At 42.9% G+C, this 16,293-nt stretch overlaps 1 protein-coding gene across 2 annotated transcripts in view; it reads left to right on the top strand.

Moving 5' to 3' along the window:
• The first annotated feature begins 509 nt into the window (after nt 1-509).
• Nucleotides 510-16,293, top strand: part of LOC139577352 (ras-GEF domain-containing family member 1B-A-like) — a 160,085-nt gene continuing 144,301 nt past the window's right edge. The window contains exon 1 of one of the 2 annotated variants that reach the window (XM_071404404.1): nt 510-1,025. In XM_071404404.1, coding sequence (XP_071260505.1) covers nt 690-1,025 — 336 coding nt within the window. In that variant the 5' untranslated portion in view covers nt 510-689. The remainder of the gene's footprint in view (nt 1,026-16,293) is intronic. The other variant, XM_071404405.1, reaches the window with a different exon arrangement.

Below are 16,293 nucleotides of genomic sequence, written 5' to 3' on the forward strand. Positions count from 1 at the left end.
ATGATAATCTGTAAAGCCCCCGAACCCAGCAGGCGGCAGCACAGTTTATAAACCCATCTCTAACCCAACCTATCCCACTCCTCTACCGGGATTAGATTAGCAACTCTGCCCTGTATGGAAGGCTGTGTGTGTGTGTGTGTGTGTGTGTGTGTGTGTGTGTGTGTGTGTGTGTGTGTGTGTGTGTGTGTGTGTGTGTGTGTGTGTGTGTGTGTGTGTGTGTGTGTGTGTGTGTGTGTGTGTGTGTGTGTGTGTGTGTGTGTGTGTGGCAGGGGAGGGAACGCGTAGAGGTCAGATGAAACAGCGTACGGCTCTTGTGTGAAAGGGGGGGGGGGGGGGTTGCTTGGCCTTAAGTGTCTCTTTTAATTGGTCCGCCCTCCGCAGCACATAGAAAGGGTGGCCTTGGTCGATGAAAAGTGCCTAGACCGGCTAGCCAGCGCAGTCCAGCCCCTCCTTGGTTGGTCCCACCCTCTCGCTCTCTGCTCTTCCAGTCCCGTTCATTCAGTAGTGAAGAGACTGGCAGGTGATAGGAGAGCTCGCGCAGGGCTATTCAGCCGCACTGAACCCAACGCCCGCCGTCGTTTCAGCTGGCGCACGCTTCTCTGTCACACACACACACACACCATCATTCTGTACCATGTATTTTTTCCAGAAGGTGTGAGGGACACGAGGAAGACAGAGACTTGTGAGGGATGAAGAGGAGATTATCCAGGACGACAAATAAGTTAGAGGGATTTTCTACGGTGGATGACAGACAGCCGAGCTCGCCTGGCAGTGCCGGTGTGTGCGTATGTGCGTGGCTCCTGTCGCTGTTTGAAGTAGTGAAGGACGACCAGCAGCGTTGCGTGTGTTTGCCTGGTTTCCGTCAGTGTGTGTGGTTCCTGTCGGTGTGCGTATTTGTGTGTTGTTGTCCAGTGCTGGACCAGGGAGAACCACCCTCCTCTCTCAGCTCTTACATGGCAAAGTTTCTGGCTGAGCTGCTGGGATGTACTCTTCCAGACAAGGGCACTTCACCAGGGATGTTCCAGGTAAGACGAAGAAGTCATTTAATAATTAATAACGGGTAGCTCTCTACCTTTCACTCATTGTGTTTTATTGTCCATAAGTGTGTGTGTGTGTGTGTGTGTCTTTGTGTAGGCAGAGAGAGGATTTCTTCTGAGGTTAGGTAGACATCCAGACAGACAGACAGACATCACTGTGTTTGCTATGGCAACAGGAGCTGTTGCTTTGTTCATGATTTTGATTGACAGTTGCTATGCTGTCTGTATTGATTCTAACAGAGTGGCTCATAATCTGTTTCCCAAATAGGACCCTATTCCCTTTACAGGGCACTACTTTTGACTAGGGCCCATAGGGATCTGGTCAGAAGTAGTACAATATAGGGTGTCATTCAGTGATGGGGGGGGGGAAATTGATAGTTACATATCGCAATATTATGTTTGTACAATATTATATAGACTTTTAATAGTAATAATAATAATAATATAATAATAATATTGTAACTATATATATATATACTATATATACATGACCAATCAAAAGTTTGAGAACACCTACACATTCCAGGGTTTTTCTTTATTTTTACTATTTTCTACATTGTAGAATAATAGTGAAGACATCAACACTATTAAATAACACATATGTAGTCATGTAGTAACCAAAAAAGTGTTTCTGATGTGGAGTCTTAACGGTATAGTTACTGTACTGTACTGTAGTGTCTGATGTGGAGTCTTAACGGTATAGTTACTGTACTGTACTGTAGTGTCTGATGTGGAGTCTTAACGGTATAGTTACTGTACTGTACTGTAGTGTCTGATGTGGAGTCTTAACGGTATAGTTACTGTACTGTACTGTAGTTTCTGATGTGGAGTCTTAACGGTATAGTTACTGTACTGTGCTGTAGTTTCTGATGTGGAGTCTTAACGGTATAGTTACTGTACTGTAGTTTCTGATGTGGAGTCTTAACGGTATAGTTACTGTACTGTAGTTTCTGATGTGGAGTCTTAACGGTATAGTTACTGTACTGTAGTCTCTGATGTGGAGTCTTAACGGTATAGTTACTGTACTGTAGTGTCTGATGTGGAGTCTTAACGGTATAGTTACTGTACTGTAGTGTAGATTCTGATGTGGAGTCTTAACGGTATAGTTACTGTACTGTAGTGTCTAATGTGGAGTCTTAACGGTATAGTTACTGTACTGTACTGTAGTTTCTGATGTGGAGTCTTAACGGTATAGTTACTGTACTGTACTGTAGTTTCTGATGTAAAGTCTTAACGGTATAGTTACTGTACTGTAGTCTCTGATGTGGAGTCTTAACGGTATAGTTACTGTACTGTACTGTAGTTTCTGATGTGGAGTCTTAACGGTATAGTTACTGTACTGTAGTTTCTGATGTGGAGTCTTAACGGTATAGTTACTGTACTGTAGTTTCTGATGTGGAGTCTTAACGGTATAGTTACTGTACTGTAGTTCCTGATGTGGAGTCTTAACGGTATAGTTACTGTACTGTAGTTTCTGATGTGGAGTCTTAACGGTATAGTTACTGTACTGTGCTGTAGTTTCTGATGTGGAGTCTTAACGGTATAGTTACTGTACTGTAGTTTCTGATATGGAGTCTTAACGGTATAGTTACTGTACTGTAGTTTCTGATGTGGAGTCTTAACGGTATAGTTACTGTACTGTAGTTTCTGATGTGGAGTCTTAACGGTATAGTTACTGTACTGTAGTTTCTGATGTGGAGTCTTAACGGTATAGTTACTGTACTGTACTGTAGTGTCTGATGTGGAGTCTTAACGGTATAGTTACTGTACTGTAGTTTCTGATGTGGAGTCTTAACGGTATAGTTACTGTACTGTACTGTAGTTTCTGATGTGGAGTCTTAACGGTATAGTTACTGTACTGTAGTGTCTAATGTGGAGTCTTAACGGTATAGTTACTGTACTGTAGTTTCTGATGTGGAGTCTTAACGGTATAGTTACTGTACTGTAGTGTCTGATGTGGAGTCTTAACGGTATAGTTACTCTACTGTAGTCTCTGATGTGGAGTCTTAACGGTATAGGTACTGTACTGTACTGTAGTTTCTGATGTGGAGTCTTAACGGTATAGTTACTGTACTGTAGTTTCTGATGTGGAGTCTTAACGGTATAGTTACTGTACTGTAGTTCCTGATGTGGAGTCTTAACGGTATAGTTACTGTACTGTAGTTTCTGATGTGGAGTCTTAACGGTATAGTTACTGTACTGTGCTGTAGTTTCTGATGTGGAGTCTTAACGGTATAGTTACTGTACTGTAGTTTCTGATGTGGAGTCTTAACGGTATAGTTACTGTACTGTAGTTTCTGATGTGGAGTCTTAACAGTATAGTTACTGTACTGTACTGTAGTTTCTGATGTGGAGTCTTAACGGTATAGTTTCTGTGCTGACGAGTACACACAACTCAATACGATCTGTTTTCTACTGCTCTTTCTGCCCTCTACTATGATTATATGTTGTCGAATCAACATTTGCCTAACATTGGGGTTCCAGTACCTGGTTAGACGCGTGTTTGACCTCGTTGCAGCAGCGGGAGTGTTTGAGGGCATCAGCGGGGACAAACGGGAAATGGCTGACACGTGTGATTTGGGTCAGTGTGTCACACACACACACACACACTCACACACACACACACACACACACGCACATACACATACACACACACACACACACACATATACACATACACACACACATACACACACATACACACAGACACACACACACACAGACACACACACACACACATACACACACAGCACCTGTGCAGAGATGGAAAAAACCCAGTGTGCTCAATTTCCGCTCCACAGGTTGTTGGACCTCACACAGCCCACTGGGCAAGAACTGGTTGCATCAATGTAAAGGGCATTTCATATTTATTTTTCACCCAACCTTTAACCTAAATCCAATGACATGGTAACATTTGTTTTTGACTCAACCAAATGTACATCAAAAGTAAATGTTGAACTGACGGCCCTTTGGGAGAGCACCCGTCTCTCTCTCTCTCTCTCTCTCTCTCTCTCTCTCTCTCTCTCTCTCTCTCTCTCTCTCTCTCTCTCTCTCTCTCTCTCTCTCTCTGTCTGTCTGTCTGTCTGTCTGTCTGTCTGTCTGTCTGTCTGTCTGTCTGTCTGTCTGTCTGTCTGTCTGTCTGTCTGTCTGTCTGTCTGTCTGTCTGTCTGTCTGTCTGTCTGTCTGTCTGTCTGTCTGTCTGTCTGTCTGTCTGTCTGTCTGTCTGTCTCTCTCTCTCTCTCTCTCTCTCTCTCTCTCTCTCTCTCTCTCTCTCTCTCTCTCTCTCTTCACATCTCTTTACTTCGGTCTCTATATCTGTCAAATATCTAATTCAAATTGATTTATTTGCATGACGTAACAAAGCCTACTTTGGAAATTAATTACCTAATTTACAATATTTAATAATATTATTATTATTCATAATAATACATCAAGATTGTCAACGGGACAATCAGTAACAACAATAATCAAGGGTAAAAATAAACATACAATGGACAATAACAATGGCATTGAGGACAGGTTGGTTGGTCTGTCAGACACTGTCCCTCATCTTATGGCAGGCAGCAATGTAGTGCGCTGCCAACCCACAGCTCTCTGCGTCCTCCCCCAACAGGACGGGTAGCCTATCCTCATCAGAGAGGTCTTTGAAACCTTGAATAAGGGTTTCAAATTTGGGGAAATGACACTCTAATTGTTTTATGTTTTTTACATTTTGTCAGGAAATGCAGCTCCGTCTCAGGTTCTGCTGTGGTGCAGTGGTTGCACAGCCTTTCCTCTACAGGGAGCCAGGTTTTCCTGTGTCTACCCTTCTCAATGCCAAGGCTGTGCTCACTGAGCCTGTACTTTGTCAAGGTTTTGATATGTGACCATGGTCAAATAGTTAGCCATGGTGTACTGTACTGTCGATTTAGGGCCAGATAGCACTGCATGTTGCTTTGTGTTTGTGCTTGTGTTTCCCAATAGGTGATGTAGTTTTGTTTTGACTGTGTTGTAATTTGGTCTATTCTGATTGATTGGATGTTCTGGTCCTGAGGCCTCAGTGTGTTAGTAGAACAGGTTTGTGATCTCAGCCCCAGGACCAGCTGGATGAGGGGACTGAGGCTTCAGTGTGTTAGTAGAACAGGTTAGTGAACTCAGCCCCAGGACCAGCTGGATAAAGGGACTATTTTCTTTGCTCAAATCAAATCAAACGGTATTTGTCACATGCGCCGATACAACATGTCATGCCCTGACCTTAGAGAGCCCTTGGTGTTGTAGGTCAGGGCTTGACTAGGGGTTGTTCTAGGTTATGTATTTCTATGTTGGTGCTCTTGGCACGGTTCCCAATTAGAGGCAGCTGATGTTCGTTGTCTCTAATTGGGGATCATACTTCAGGTGTCCCTGTTCCCACCTGCATTGTGGGATATTGTTTTGTGTATTATGCGTGTAGCACCGCTACTTTCACGGTTCGTTGTTGTTTCGTTGTTTTGTAGAAGTTTCACCTGAATAAAAGATGTGGAACTCTAATCCCGCTGCGCCTTGGTCATTCCATTTTCACGAGCGTGACAGAATATCCCACCAAACAAGGACCAAGCAGCGTGCAACGGAGGGAAAAGTGAGTTGGACCCGGGAAGAGATCATGTGGAGGATGCGAGACCCTTCCTTGGCGGGAGTCAGGAAATCAGGAAGGACGACGCCGCGGCCACAGAAACCCCAAGATGTTATTTTGCAGGGAGGGGTGGTCGGCTGAGCAGCGGAGAGGGCCAGAGAGGGAGGGGTGGAGAGGTGCAGGGAGGGGTGCAGGGAGGGGTGGTCGGCTGAGCAGCGGAGAGGGCCAGAGCCCGAATGGGAGTCCATGGAGGAGTGCAACGAGGGATACCGGAGAGAAGACGAGGAGTGGACTACAGCGCAGGCCTGCTGAAGAGCGCCTGGTCCGTCCATTTTCACGAGCGTGACACAACAAGTCTAGACCTTACAGTGAAACGCTGACATAACAAGCCCTTAACCAACAGTGCAGTTCAAGAAGAGTTGAGAAAATATTTACCAAATAAACTGAAATGAAAAAGAATCAAAAGAAACACAATAAAATAACAGTAATGAGGCTATATACAGGTGGTACCAGTACCATGTCAATGTACAGGTTAGTCGAGGTAATTGGCATTGCAGGGCTTGGTAATGATATGAGAGGGGGTCACTGTATTTTAGATGTTTCCAAAACTGAATTGCTCTTTTTTGAGTTTTTATTATTAGTGGATATTGGCCTAATTCTGCCCTGCATGCATTGTTTGTAGTTTTCCTCTGGACATGTAGGAATTCAGAATTCCAGAATTCGGCATGCAGGGTTTCAATGGGGTGTTTGTCCCATTGGGTGAAATATTTCCCTGTCTCGCTCTCTTCCCATCTCTCTCTCTCTCTCTCTCTCTCTGTTTCTCTCTCTCTCGTTGGAGTGCATGCTGGGAGTGAGTTGTCAAGCAGGAGTGTTTGTGAGAGCGAATGGAATTTCTTTTCACTCTATTGGGTTTTGGTATGTAGATATATATATATTCATTAGTTTAGTTGTTTTAAGGGTATATTGTTTAACTATCATTAAGCACGTATAAGGGTGGTGGGATCGTTGAGGTTGTTTGTTTGTTTTTTCGCGAGGGCACAACCAGCGGGTGGGGCTGGTTGAAATGGCCACTCTAGGAAGTGTAGAGTTTGAAAAACTTAGCCAGAGGCATGGGGTAAAGATTCCACCCGCGGCAGGGTGTTCAGTAGAAGAATGTAGCCTGGCTGTGGGTGCTATCATTGGGTATGATAGCATCAAATCAGCCTCAAGGATGAATAGCGCTGTAGTGATCTTTTTAGATTCTATTGAAAAGGTGAATAAAATAGTCGAGACGGGTGTTGTGTTGCGGGAGGCACAGACGCAAGTATTTCCGCTTACGAATCCGGCGAAAAAAGTGATACTGTCTAACGTGCCACCTTTTGTTAGAGATGAAATATTGGAGCGAGAGTTATCTCGTCATGGTCAAATCGTATCTACAATAAAGAAAGTTCTTTTTGGATGCAAATCTCCGTTGCTGAAACATGTCGTGTCTCATAGGAGACAAGTGCATATGATTTTAAAAAAGGACTTAGATGAACTGAATTTAGCGTTCAGTTTTAAGATTGATGGATTTGATTATGTATTTTATGCTTCGACGGAATCAATGAAATGCTTTGGTTGTGGAAAAGAGGGGCATTTGGTGCGCAGTTGTCCCGAGAATGAGCGCGCTGAGACCGGTAGTGGTTATAGTGCTAGTGCAAATAACGCACCACCGCGAAGAGATGAACATGCTAAGGGTGCAGGGGAAGGGAGAAGGTGGGCAGATGTGGTTGGAAAAGTAGGAGAAGAAGGCATTGTGGATAAGGTGGAAATCGTGGTAGATCAGAAAAAAGAGGGAGGGGAAACAGGTGGTGAGATTGCGACTGCCGTCGCTGAGGTGGTGCTGGAAAATGAAATTGGAGGGCAAGAGGAGATTGAAATAACGGAAAAAGAAGCAGATGTTTTCAAAATACCTAGGAGTAAAAGGAAGAACGTAAGGGGGGGTGAAGGGTCTAGTTCTAAGAGAAAGGTAGAGAGTGATAAATCAGTTGAAGATGAACAAGTGGTAGAGATGGTGGAGTTTTCTTCTGGGGAGGATAGCGAGAGTGAGTCTTCTGACGCGTCACAACAATGTAGCGAGACAAATGGGATAGAAGGGAGATATGGAATTGAGAAGATACGTCAATTATTGAAATTGACAAAAGGGAAGAAATATATGCAGGATTACAATGTAACTGATTTTTTCCCTGAAAGTGAATTGTTTATTGAATCAGCAAAGTTTCTGATGTCAAAAATTACAGGAGGAGGGTTGAAAAGCCCTGAAATTGCTAGACTCAAGAAAGTGGTCACGAGAGTGATAAGTGATGTAAATTCGAAAGAAAATGAAAGAGTTCAGTTGCAGTTTTAACTCTGTAAAGAGATGTGGTGGCTGTATCATCCTCTGTATATTTTTTTCATTCATGAGCAGTTTTAAGATTTCTTCTTTAAACGTAAATGGGGCAAGAGATGGTAAAAAAAGAGCCATGGTGTATGAGTTAATTAGGGGAAAGGGAAGTGACATAATTTTTCTACAAGAAACGCATAGTAATTTGGAAAATGAAGTTATGTGGCAACAGAAGTGGGGGGGGGACAGTGGTGTGTAGTCATAAAAACTCAAAAAGTGGGGGGGTGGCTATTTTGTTCTCAAAAGGGGTTTTGCCTTTGTCTTATGAGATTGAGGAGATAGTTGAGGGGAGGTTATTAAAAGTCAGAGCAAGGTATGAAAACATCACTATGTGTCTGATAAATGTATATGCCCCAGTGGTGACAGTTGAGAGGGTATGTTTTCTAGAGACATTATCAAATACCATTGAGAAATGTAATAAAGAGGATTATTTATTTATTGCTGGGGATTTCAACTGCACAGTCAGCGATTTAGATAGAAATCACAAAGAACCTCATATAGCCTCAAGGACTTTTTTAAAACGCCTTATTGTAACACATGAATTGTGTGATATTTGGCGGAGTCAACATGGAGGAACAAGGCAGTACACCTGGGCGCATGTGAGAGAGAACATCATCTCTATGGCTAGGTTAGATAGGTTTTATTGTTTTGAGCATCAATCTCAGGTCTGTAAATCAAGTGTGATAACCCCAGTGGGATTTTCTGATCATTGTTTAATAACAGAGGTGGTGTTCATTAATGATGTAAAACCCAAAAGTGCATACTGGCATTTTAATACAACTTTATTGAGTGATGCTCATTTCAGGAAATGTTTCAGTTTTTTGTGGGAGAGGTGGAGGTCTCAAAAGGCCAGTTTTATATCACTTCAACAGTGGTGGGATATAGGGAAAATCCAGATTCAACAATTCTGTAATCAATACACGAGGAATGTCACCAAGGATATCACCAGATCAATGAAAGCCTTAGAGTTTGAAATAGTGGAACTCATGACGTTGGTTGAGACCACAGGAGATCGAGGCCATACTCAGGCCCTCAAGAGGAGAAAAGCTGCATTGGCAGACCTGCTGGGTATCAGAGCACAGGGGGCATTGGTGAGAAGTAAGTTTCAGGGAATATCTGAAATGGATGCCTCATCCAAGTTTTTCTTTGGTTTAGAGAAAAAGAATGGACAAAGAAAAATTATTCATTGTCTCAAATCAGCTGTTGGACAAGAGCTCACTAGCCCGAGTGAAATTAGAAAGAGGGCAGCAGAGTTCTATGCTGAGCTCTATAAGTGTGAGTACAAAGAGGATAAAACAGTGACACAACAGTTCTTTGATGGGCTCCCAAAGGTGGCTGCAGAAGCTCAGGTTGAGCTGGAGCAACCATTGTCTTTGCAGGAGTTATACACTGCATTAAAAGGCATGGAAAATGGAAGGGCACCAGGCATTGATGGGCTTCCCGTTGACTTTTTTAAGTCTTTTTGGGCTATGTTGGGAGAGGATTGGCTAGCAGTAGTTAATGATAGTTTAACCGGAGGGTTACTACCAATAAGCTGCAGAAGGGCTGTCCTCACCCTATTGCCCAAAAAGGGTGACCCTAGGGAGGTGAAGAACTGGAGGCCGGTGGCTTTATTGTGCACTGATTATAAGATATTGTCAAAGGCTTTGTCCAACAGGCTGAGGGAGGTGATGGGGCAAATCATACATACGGACCAGTCCTACTGTGTTCCTGGCAGGCAGATAGGGGATTTTTTGGACGTCTCTAAGGCTATTGGGTTGGATGCTGGTCTAATTTCAATTGATCAGGAAAAGGCATTTGACCGAGTTGAACATAAATATTTATGGCACACGCTTGAGGCGTTTGGGTTCAGCTCGGGTTTTATTGCCATGATAAAGGTGATATATGGTGACATTGAAAGTGTATTGAAAGTTAACGGTGGTTTGAGTGCTCCTTTTAAAGTGTGTAGAGGTATTCGGCAGGGATGTTCTTTGTCAGGGATGTTGTATGCCATTGCTATAGAGCCACTACTAAATAGCATTAGAAGTCGCATTGAAGGGGTGTACCTTTCAGAGGATATTCCTCCTATTCGTCTCTCAGCCTATGCTGATGATGTAGTTGTGTTAGTGAAAAATCAAGCGGAGGTGGATAGTTTGAGTATAATGGTTGATCGTTTTAGGGGAATATCCTCTGCAAAGGTAAATTGGGAAAAGAGTTGTGCTTTACAGATTGGAAAATGGGCTGGAGGGATCATGGCTTTGCCAGGGGGGCTAGAATGGTGTAAGGGAGGTTTTAAGTATCTTGGAGTGTACCTAGGAGATGAGGGGACTATGGAAAAGAATTGGAGTGGGGTGGTTGAAATGGTGGAAGGGAGGATGAGGAGATGGCGTTGGTTATTATCTCGTATGTCATATAGGGGGCGCACTATTATAGTTAACAATGTGATTGCCTCTGCACTGTGGCATCGGTTGTCAGTTTTAGAACCACCATCTGGCCTTCTGGCTAAGATACAGGCAATTATTGTGGATTTCTTTTGGGATAAATATCATTGGGTTCCACAAAGTGTTTTGTATTTGTCAAAAGAGGAGGGGGGACAAGGTCTTGTACATCTTGCTAGTAGAGCTGCTGCTTTCCGGTTTCAGTTTATTCAAAGGTTGCTTTAAGGACCGGAAAATGTGGTGTGGAGAGGGGTGGCAGGTCTTGTATTACAGAGGGTTGGAGGATTAGGATTAAAGAAGGCTTTATTTCTGGTTGATAGTAGACAGATTTCTAGGGAGGGAGTACCTCCGTTTTACAGAGGCCTTCTCAGAGTGTGGAGCATAATGAAGGTGTCCAGACGAAATTCAGCGGAGTCAGTGCATTGGCTGTTGGAGGAACCGCTGGTGTATGGGGCAAGACTGGATTGTACAACTGCAGCTGTTCCACATTTCTCCAAGATTCTGGTGAAGGGCAAAATAATCACCTTAAAACAGTTAATGGCCATGGCTGGGCCCGCCTTAATGGATGGAAGACGGGTGGCTGAACATTTGGGGATGAGGTCGGAAAGGATTGTCGGACAAATGTTGGGGAGCTGCAGGAAGGCTCTGTCAGCGGAAGAGTGGGGTATCCTTAGTAACCACAAGAAGAATATACAAGATGAAGACGTCTCATTTCCAAGACTAGGGATTACACCAAATATCTCAGAGTCAGAAAGAAAGGTGTTATTGATGGATTTGAGAGGGTTGGAGGAGGTGGGTTTGGATGAGGTGAATGGGAAGGACTTGTATAGGGGGTGTGTCAAGGTGTTGAACAAAGATAAATTGAAAAATAGAAAAGACACTCCATGGAGGGTAAAATTGGGCATTGATGATAAAGTAAAGCCAGAATGGAGAGCACTGTACAAGCCACCGTTACAAAAGGGTACTGGTGATATGCAATGGAGGGTTTTACATGGTATCATTGCAGTTAATGCTTTTATATCTGTTATTAACTCAGATGTTAGAGATGGATGTCCTTTTTGTAATATAAGAGAAACTATTTTTCACTGTTTTATGGAGTGTGAGAGGATAAAACCTCTATTGGAAATGCTGGAATCTTTGTTTAAAGCTGTAGGGGAGGTTTTCAATAACACTGTTTTTATTTTGGGGTTTAGATATAGTAAGCAACAGAAAAGAAAATGTCAAATGTTAAATTTTATTTTGGGACAAGCTAAGATGTCCATTTTTCTGAGTAGGAAACATAAGATAGAAACGGGATATGGGCAGGATGTAAGATGTGTTTTTAAAGGATTAGTGAAAGCAAGAATAAAAGTAGATTTTGAGTTCTTCTCAGCTGTAAAAGATCTCATATTGTTTGAGGAGAAGTGGGCATACGAAGGAGCGCTTTGTTTTGTAGAGGAGGGGAAATTATTTTTTGCTGAAGAAATAAGTTGAATGTAGATGTTATGTATTTATTTATTTTTCGTTTAGGAAGTACATTTGTTGATTCATTTCTGAAAAGACAGTGTGTTATTATTTGTGTTAACATTTGAGTATAAAATAAAGGTTTTATAAAAACTCAAGAACTCAAACTCTCTCTCTCTCTCTCCTCTCTCTCTCTCTCTCTCTCTCTCTCTCTCTCTCTCTCTCTCTCTCTCTCTCTCTCTCTCTCTCTCTCTCTCTCTCTCTCTGTATTTCTCAACAAACCTTGAGAAACTGCAGATGGCAGATGTAACATACCCTGTCGCTGCTCCATCTGCTTGGAGACCGCCTCATTTCTGCTTACGTTAATCTCCATGGGATGTAAACACGTCAATATAAACACTGCCGCCTTACCCAGAGTCCATCTCTCCTAATCCGCTGTTCCATTATCTAAATCTACCTCAGAACCACCCATGTCAGTCAACAAAACAGTATAAACACATCATGCAACAAATTCAAAAGATTTTACTGAATTACAGTTCATGTAAGGAAATCAGTCAATTGAAATAAATTCATTTGTCCCTAATCTATGGATTTCACATGACTGGGAATACAGATATGCATCTGTTGGTCACAGATACCTGTAGGGGCGTGGATCAGAAAACCAGTCAGTATCTGGTGTGACCTCATGCAGCGTGACACATCTCCTTCACATAGAGTTGATCAGGCTGTTGATTGTGGCCTGTGGAATGTTGTCCCACTCCTCTTCAATGGCTGTGGAAGTTGCTGGATATTGGCGGGAAACTGGAACACGTTGTAGTACACGTTCCAATCCTGAAAATGTTAGTCAGACCCATAATCCAACAGTAATGATGTCTCCAGAGAAGTGGAATGATAATTTGTGGGTGACATTTTCCTTCTTTTTTTTTTAAATAAAGGATCAGCGCGCGCGTGTGCGTGTGTGTGTGTGTGTGTGTGTGTGTGTGTGTGTGTGTGTGTGTGTGTGTGTGTGTGTGTGTGTGTGTGTGTGTGTGTGTGTGTGTGTGTGTGTGTGTGTGCGTGCGCGTGTGTGTGTGTGTGTGTGCGTGGCATGGCTTTAGAGGAGGGAGAGAATTAGTCTGAGCTGTCATGTGATGGAAGAACATAGAATGGAATAGAATGGTTCTACTGTGCACCTATCTAGAATATCGGTTGTGTTTCTATACTGGATCTCTATCTTATGTTGTGGTAAAATCGAATTCAGTTAGCAAACAACTGTTGACTTGTATCATGGAAACTGCTATTGCTCTGACATTTAGGAGACCGAGAGGAGGGGTTAGAGAGGAGAGGAAGGGAGGAGACAGAGGGGAGGGGATAGAGAGGAGAGGAAGGGAGGAGACAGAGAGGAGGGGATAGAGAGGAGAGGAAGGGAGGAGACAGAGAGGAGGGGAGAGGAAGGGAGGAGACAGAAGGGAGGGGATAGAGAGGAGAGGAAGGGAGGAGACAGAGGGCATTACTGTTATACAGTAATGCTATACAGTAATGTTATACAGTAATGCTAACAGTAATGCTATACAGTAATGTTATACACTAATGCTAACAGTAATAATGCTAACAGTAATGCTATACAGTAACGTTATACAGTAATGCCAACAGTAATGTTATACAGTAATGCTATACAGTAATGCTAACACTAATGCTAACAGTAATGCTATACAGTAATGTTATACAGTAATGCTATACAGTAATGTTATACAGTAATGCTAACAGTAATGCTATACAGTAATGTTATACACTAATGCTAACAGTAATGCTATACAGTAATGTTATACACTAATGCTAACAGTAATGCTATACAGTAATGTTATACAGTAATGCTAACAGTAATGTTATACAGTAATGCTAACAGTAATGTTATACAGTAATGCTATACAGTAATGCTATACAGTAATGTTATACAGTAATGCTAACAGTAATGTTATACAGTAATGCTATACAGTAATGCTATACAGTAATGTTATACACTAATGCTAACAGTAATGCTATACAGTAATGTTATACAGTAATGCTAACAGTAATGTTATACAGTAATGCTAACAGTAATGCTATACAGTAATGTTATACAGTAATGCTAACAGTAATGCTATACAGTAATGTTATACAGTAATGCTAACAGTAATGCTATACAGTAATGTTATACAGTAATGCTAACAGTAATGCTATACAGTAATGTTATACCGTAATGCTAACAGTAATGCTATACAGTAATGTTATACACTAATGCTAACAGTAATGGTATACAGTAATGTTATACACTAATGCTAACAGTAATGCTATACAGTAATGTTATACAGTAATGCTAACAGTAATGCTATACAGTAATGCTATACAGTAATGCCAACAGTAATGCTAACAGTAATGCTGTACAGTAATGCTATACAGTAATGCTGTACAGTAATGCTATACAGTAATGCTAACAGTAATGCTAACAGTAGTGCTATACAGTAATGCTATACAGTAATGCTAACAGTAATGCTAACAGTAATGCTGTACAGTAATGCTAACAGTAATGCTATACAGTAATGTTAACCGTTGCTCTTCTATACAGATACTAATGCCCCTGACAAATTGAGGCTTGTCGTCCCATGTATTATTATTATAGGCACTCACACCTCACACACACACACACACACACACACACACTCGCACTCGCACTCGCACACGCACACGCACACGCACACGCACACGCACACACACACTCACACACCGATCCCTTCTAACGTAGAAAATCCCCTCTTTTCGACCAGACACAGTTACATAACATCCTCATCATCCCTGATATACTGTATAATGTAGGATTTAGGTTACGTCCCGTAGGGCTCTGGTCAAAAGTGGTGAACTAAGTAGGGAATAGGGTGCTTTTTGGGAAACCGCACTGCATCCCCCACAGCAACTCGCCCAAGCCTTCCCCATTTCTCCTTCTCCCAAATCCAGTCAGCTGATGTTCTGAAAAGGCTGCAAAATCTGGACCCTTACAAATCAGCCGGGCTAGACAATCTGGACCCTTTCTTTCTAAAATGATCTGCCGAATTTGTTGCATCCCCTATTACTAGCCTGTTCAACCTCTCTTTCGTGTCGTCTGAGATTCCCAAAGATTGGAAAGCAGCTGCGGTCATCCCCCTCTTCAAAGGGGGGGACACTCTTGACCCTAACAGCTACAGACCTGTATCTATCCTACCCTGCCTTTCTAAGGTCTTCGAAAGCCAAGTTAACAAACAGATCACCGACCATTTCGAATCACACCGTACCTTCTCCGCTATGCAATCTGGTTTCAGAGCTGGTCATGGGTGCACCTCAGCCACGCTCAAGGTCCTAAACAATATCATAACCGCCATCGATAAGAAACAATACTGTGCAGCCGTATTCATTGATCTGACCAAGGCTTTCGATTCTGTCAATCACCACATTCTTATTGGCAGACACGACAGCCTTGGTTTCTCAAATGATTGCCTCGCCTGGTTCACCAACTACTTCTCTGATAGAGTTCAGTGTGTCAAATCGGAGGGCCTGTTGTCCGAGCCTCTGGCATTCTCTATGGGGGTGCCACAGGGTTCAATTCTTGGGCCGACTCTCTTCTCTGTATACATAAATGATGTTGCTCTTGCTGCTGGTGATTCTCTGATCCACCTCTACGCAGACGACACCATTCTGTATACCTCTGGCTCTTCGTTGGACACTGTGGTAACAAACCTCCAGACGAGCTTCAATGCCATACAACTCTCCTTCCGTGACCTCCAACTGCTCTTAAACGCAAATAAAACTAAATGCATGCTATTCAACCGATCACTGCCCGCACCTGCCCGCCCGTCCAGCATCACTACTCTGGACGGTTCTGACTTAGAATATGTGGACAACTACAAATACCTAGGTGTCTGGTTAGACTGTAAACTCTCCTTCCAGACTCACATCAAACATCTCCAATCCAAAGTTAAATCTAGAATTGGCTTCCTGTTTCGCAACAAAGCATCCTTCACTCATGCTGCCAAACATACCCTCGTAAAACTGACCATCCTACCGATCCTCGACTTTGGCGATGTCATTTACAAAATAGCCTCCAATACCCTACTCAATAAATTGGATGCAGTCTATCACAGTGCCATCCGTTTTGTCACCAAAGCCCCATATACTACCCACCACTGCGACCTGTACACTCTCGTTGGCTGGCCCTCACTTCATACTCGTCGGCAAACCCACTGGCTCCAGGTCATCTACAAGACCCTGCTAGGTAAAGTCCCCCTTTATCTCAGCTCGCTGGTCACCATAGCAGCACCCACCTGTAGCACGCGCTCCAGCAGGTATATCTCACTGGTCACCCCCAAAGCCAATTTCTCCTTTGGCCGCCTCTCCTTCCAGTTCTCTGCTGCCAATGAC

Source organism: Salvelinus alpinus, chromosome 5 (assembly GCF_045679555.1).
Source record: "Salvelinus alpinus chromosome 5, SLU_Salpinus.1, whole genome shotgun sequence".
Taxonomy (NCBI): Eukaryota; Metazoa; Chordata; class Actinopteri; order Salmoniformes; family Salmonidae; genus Salvelinus; species Salvelinus alpinus.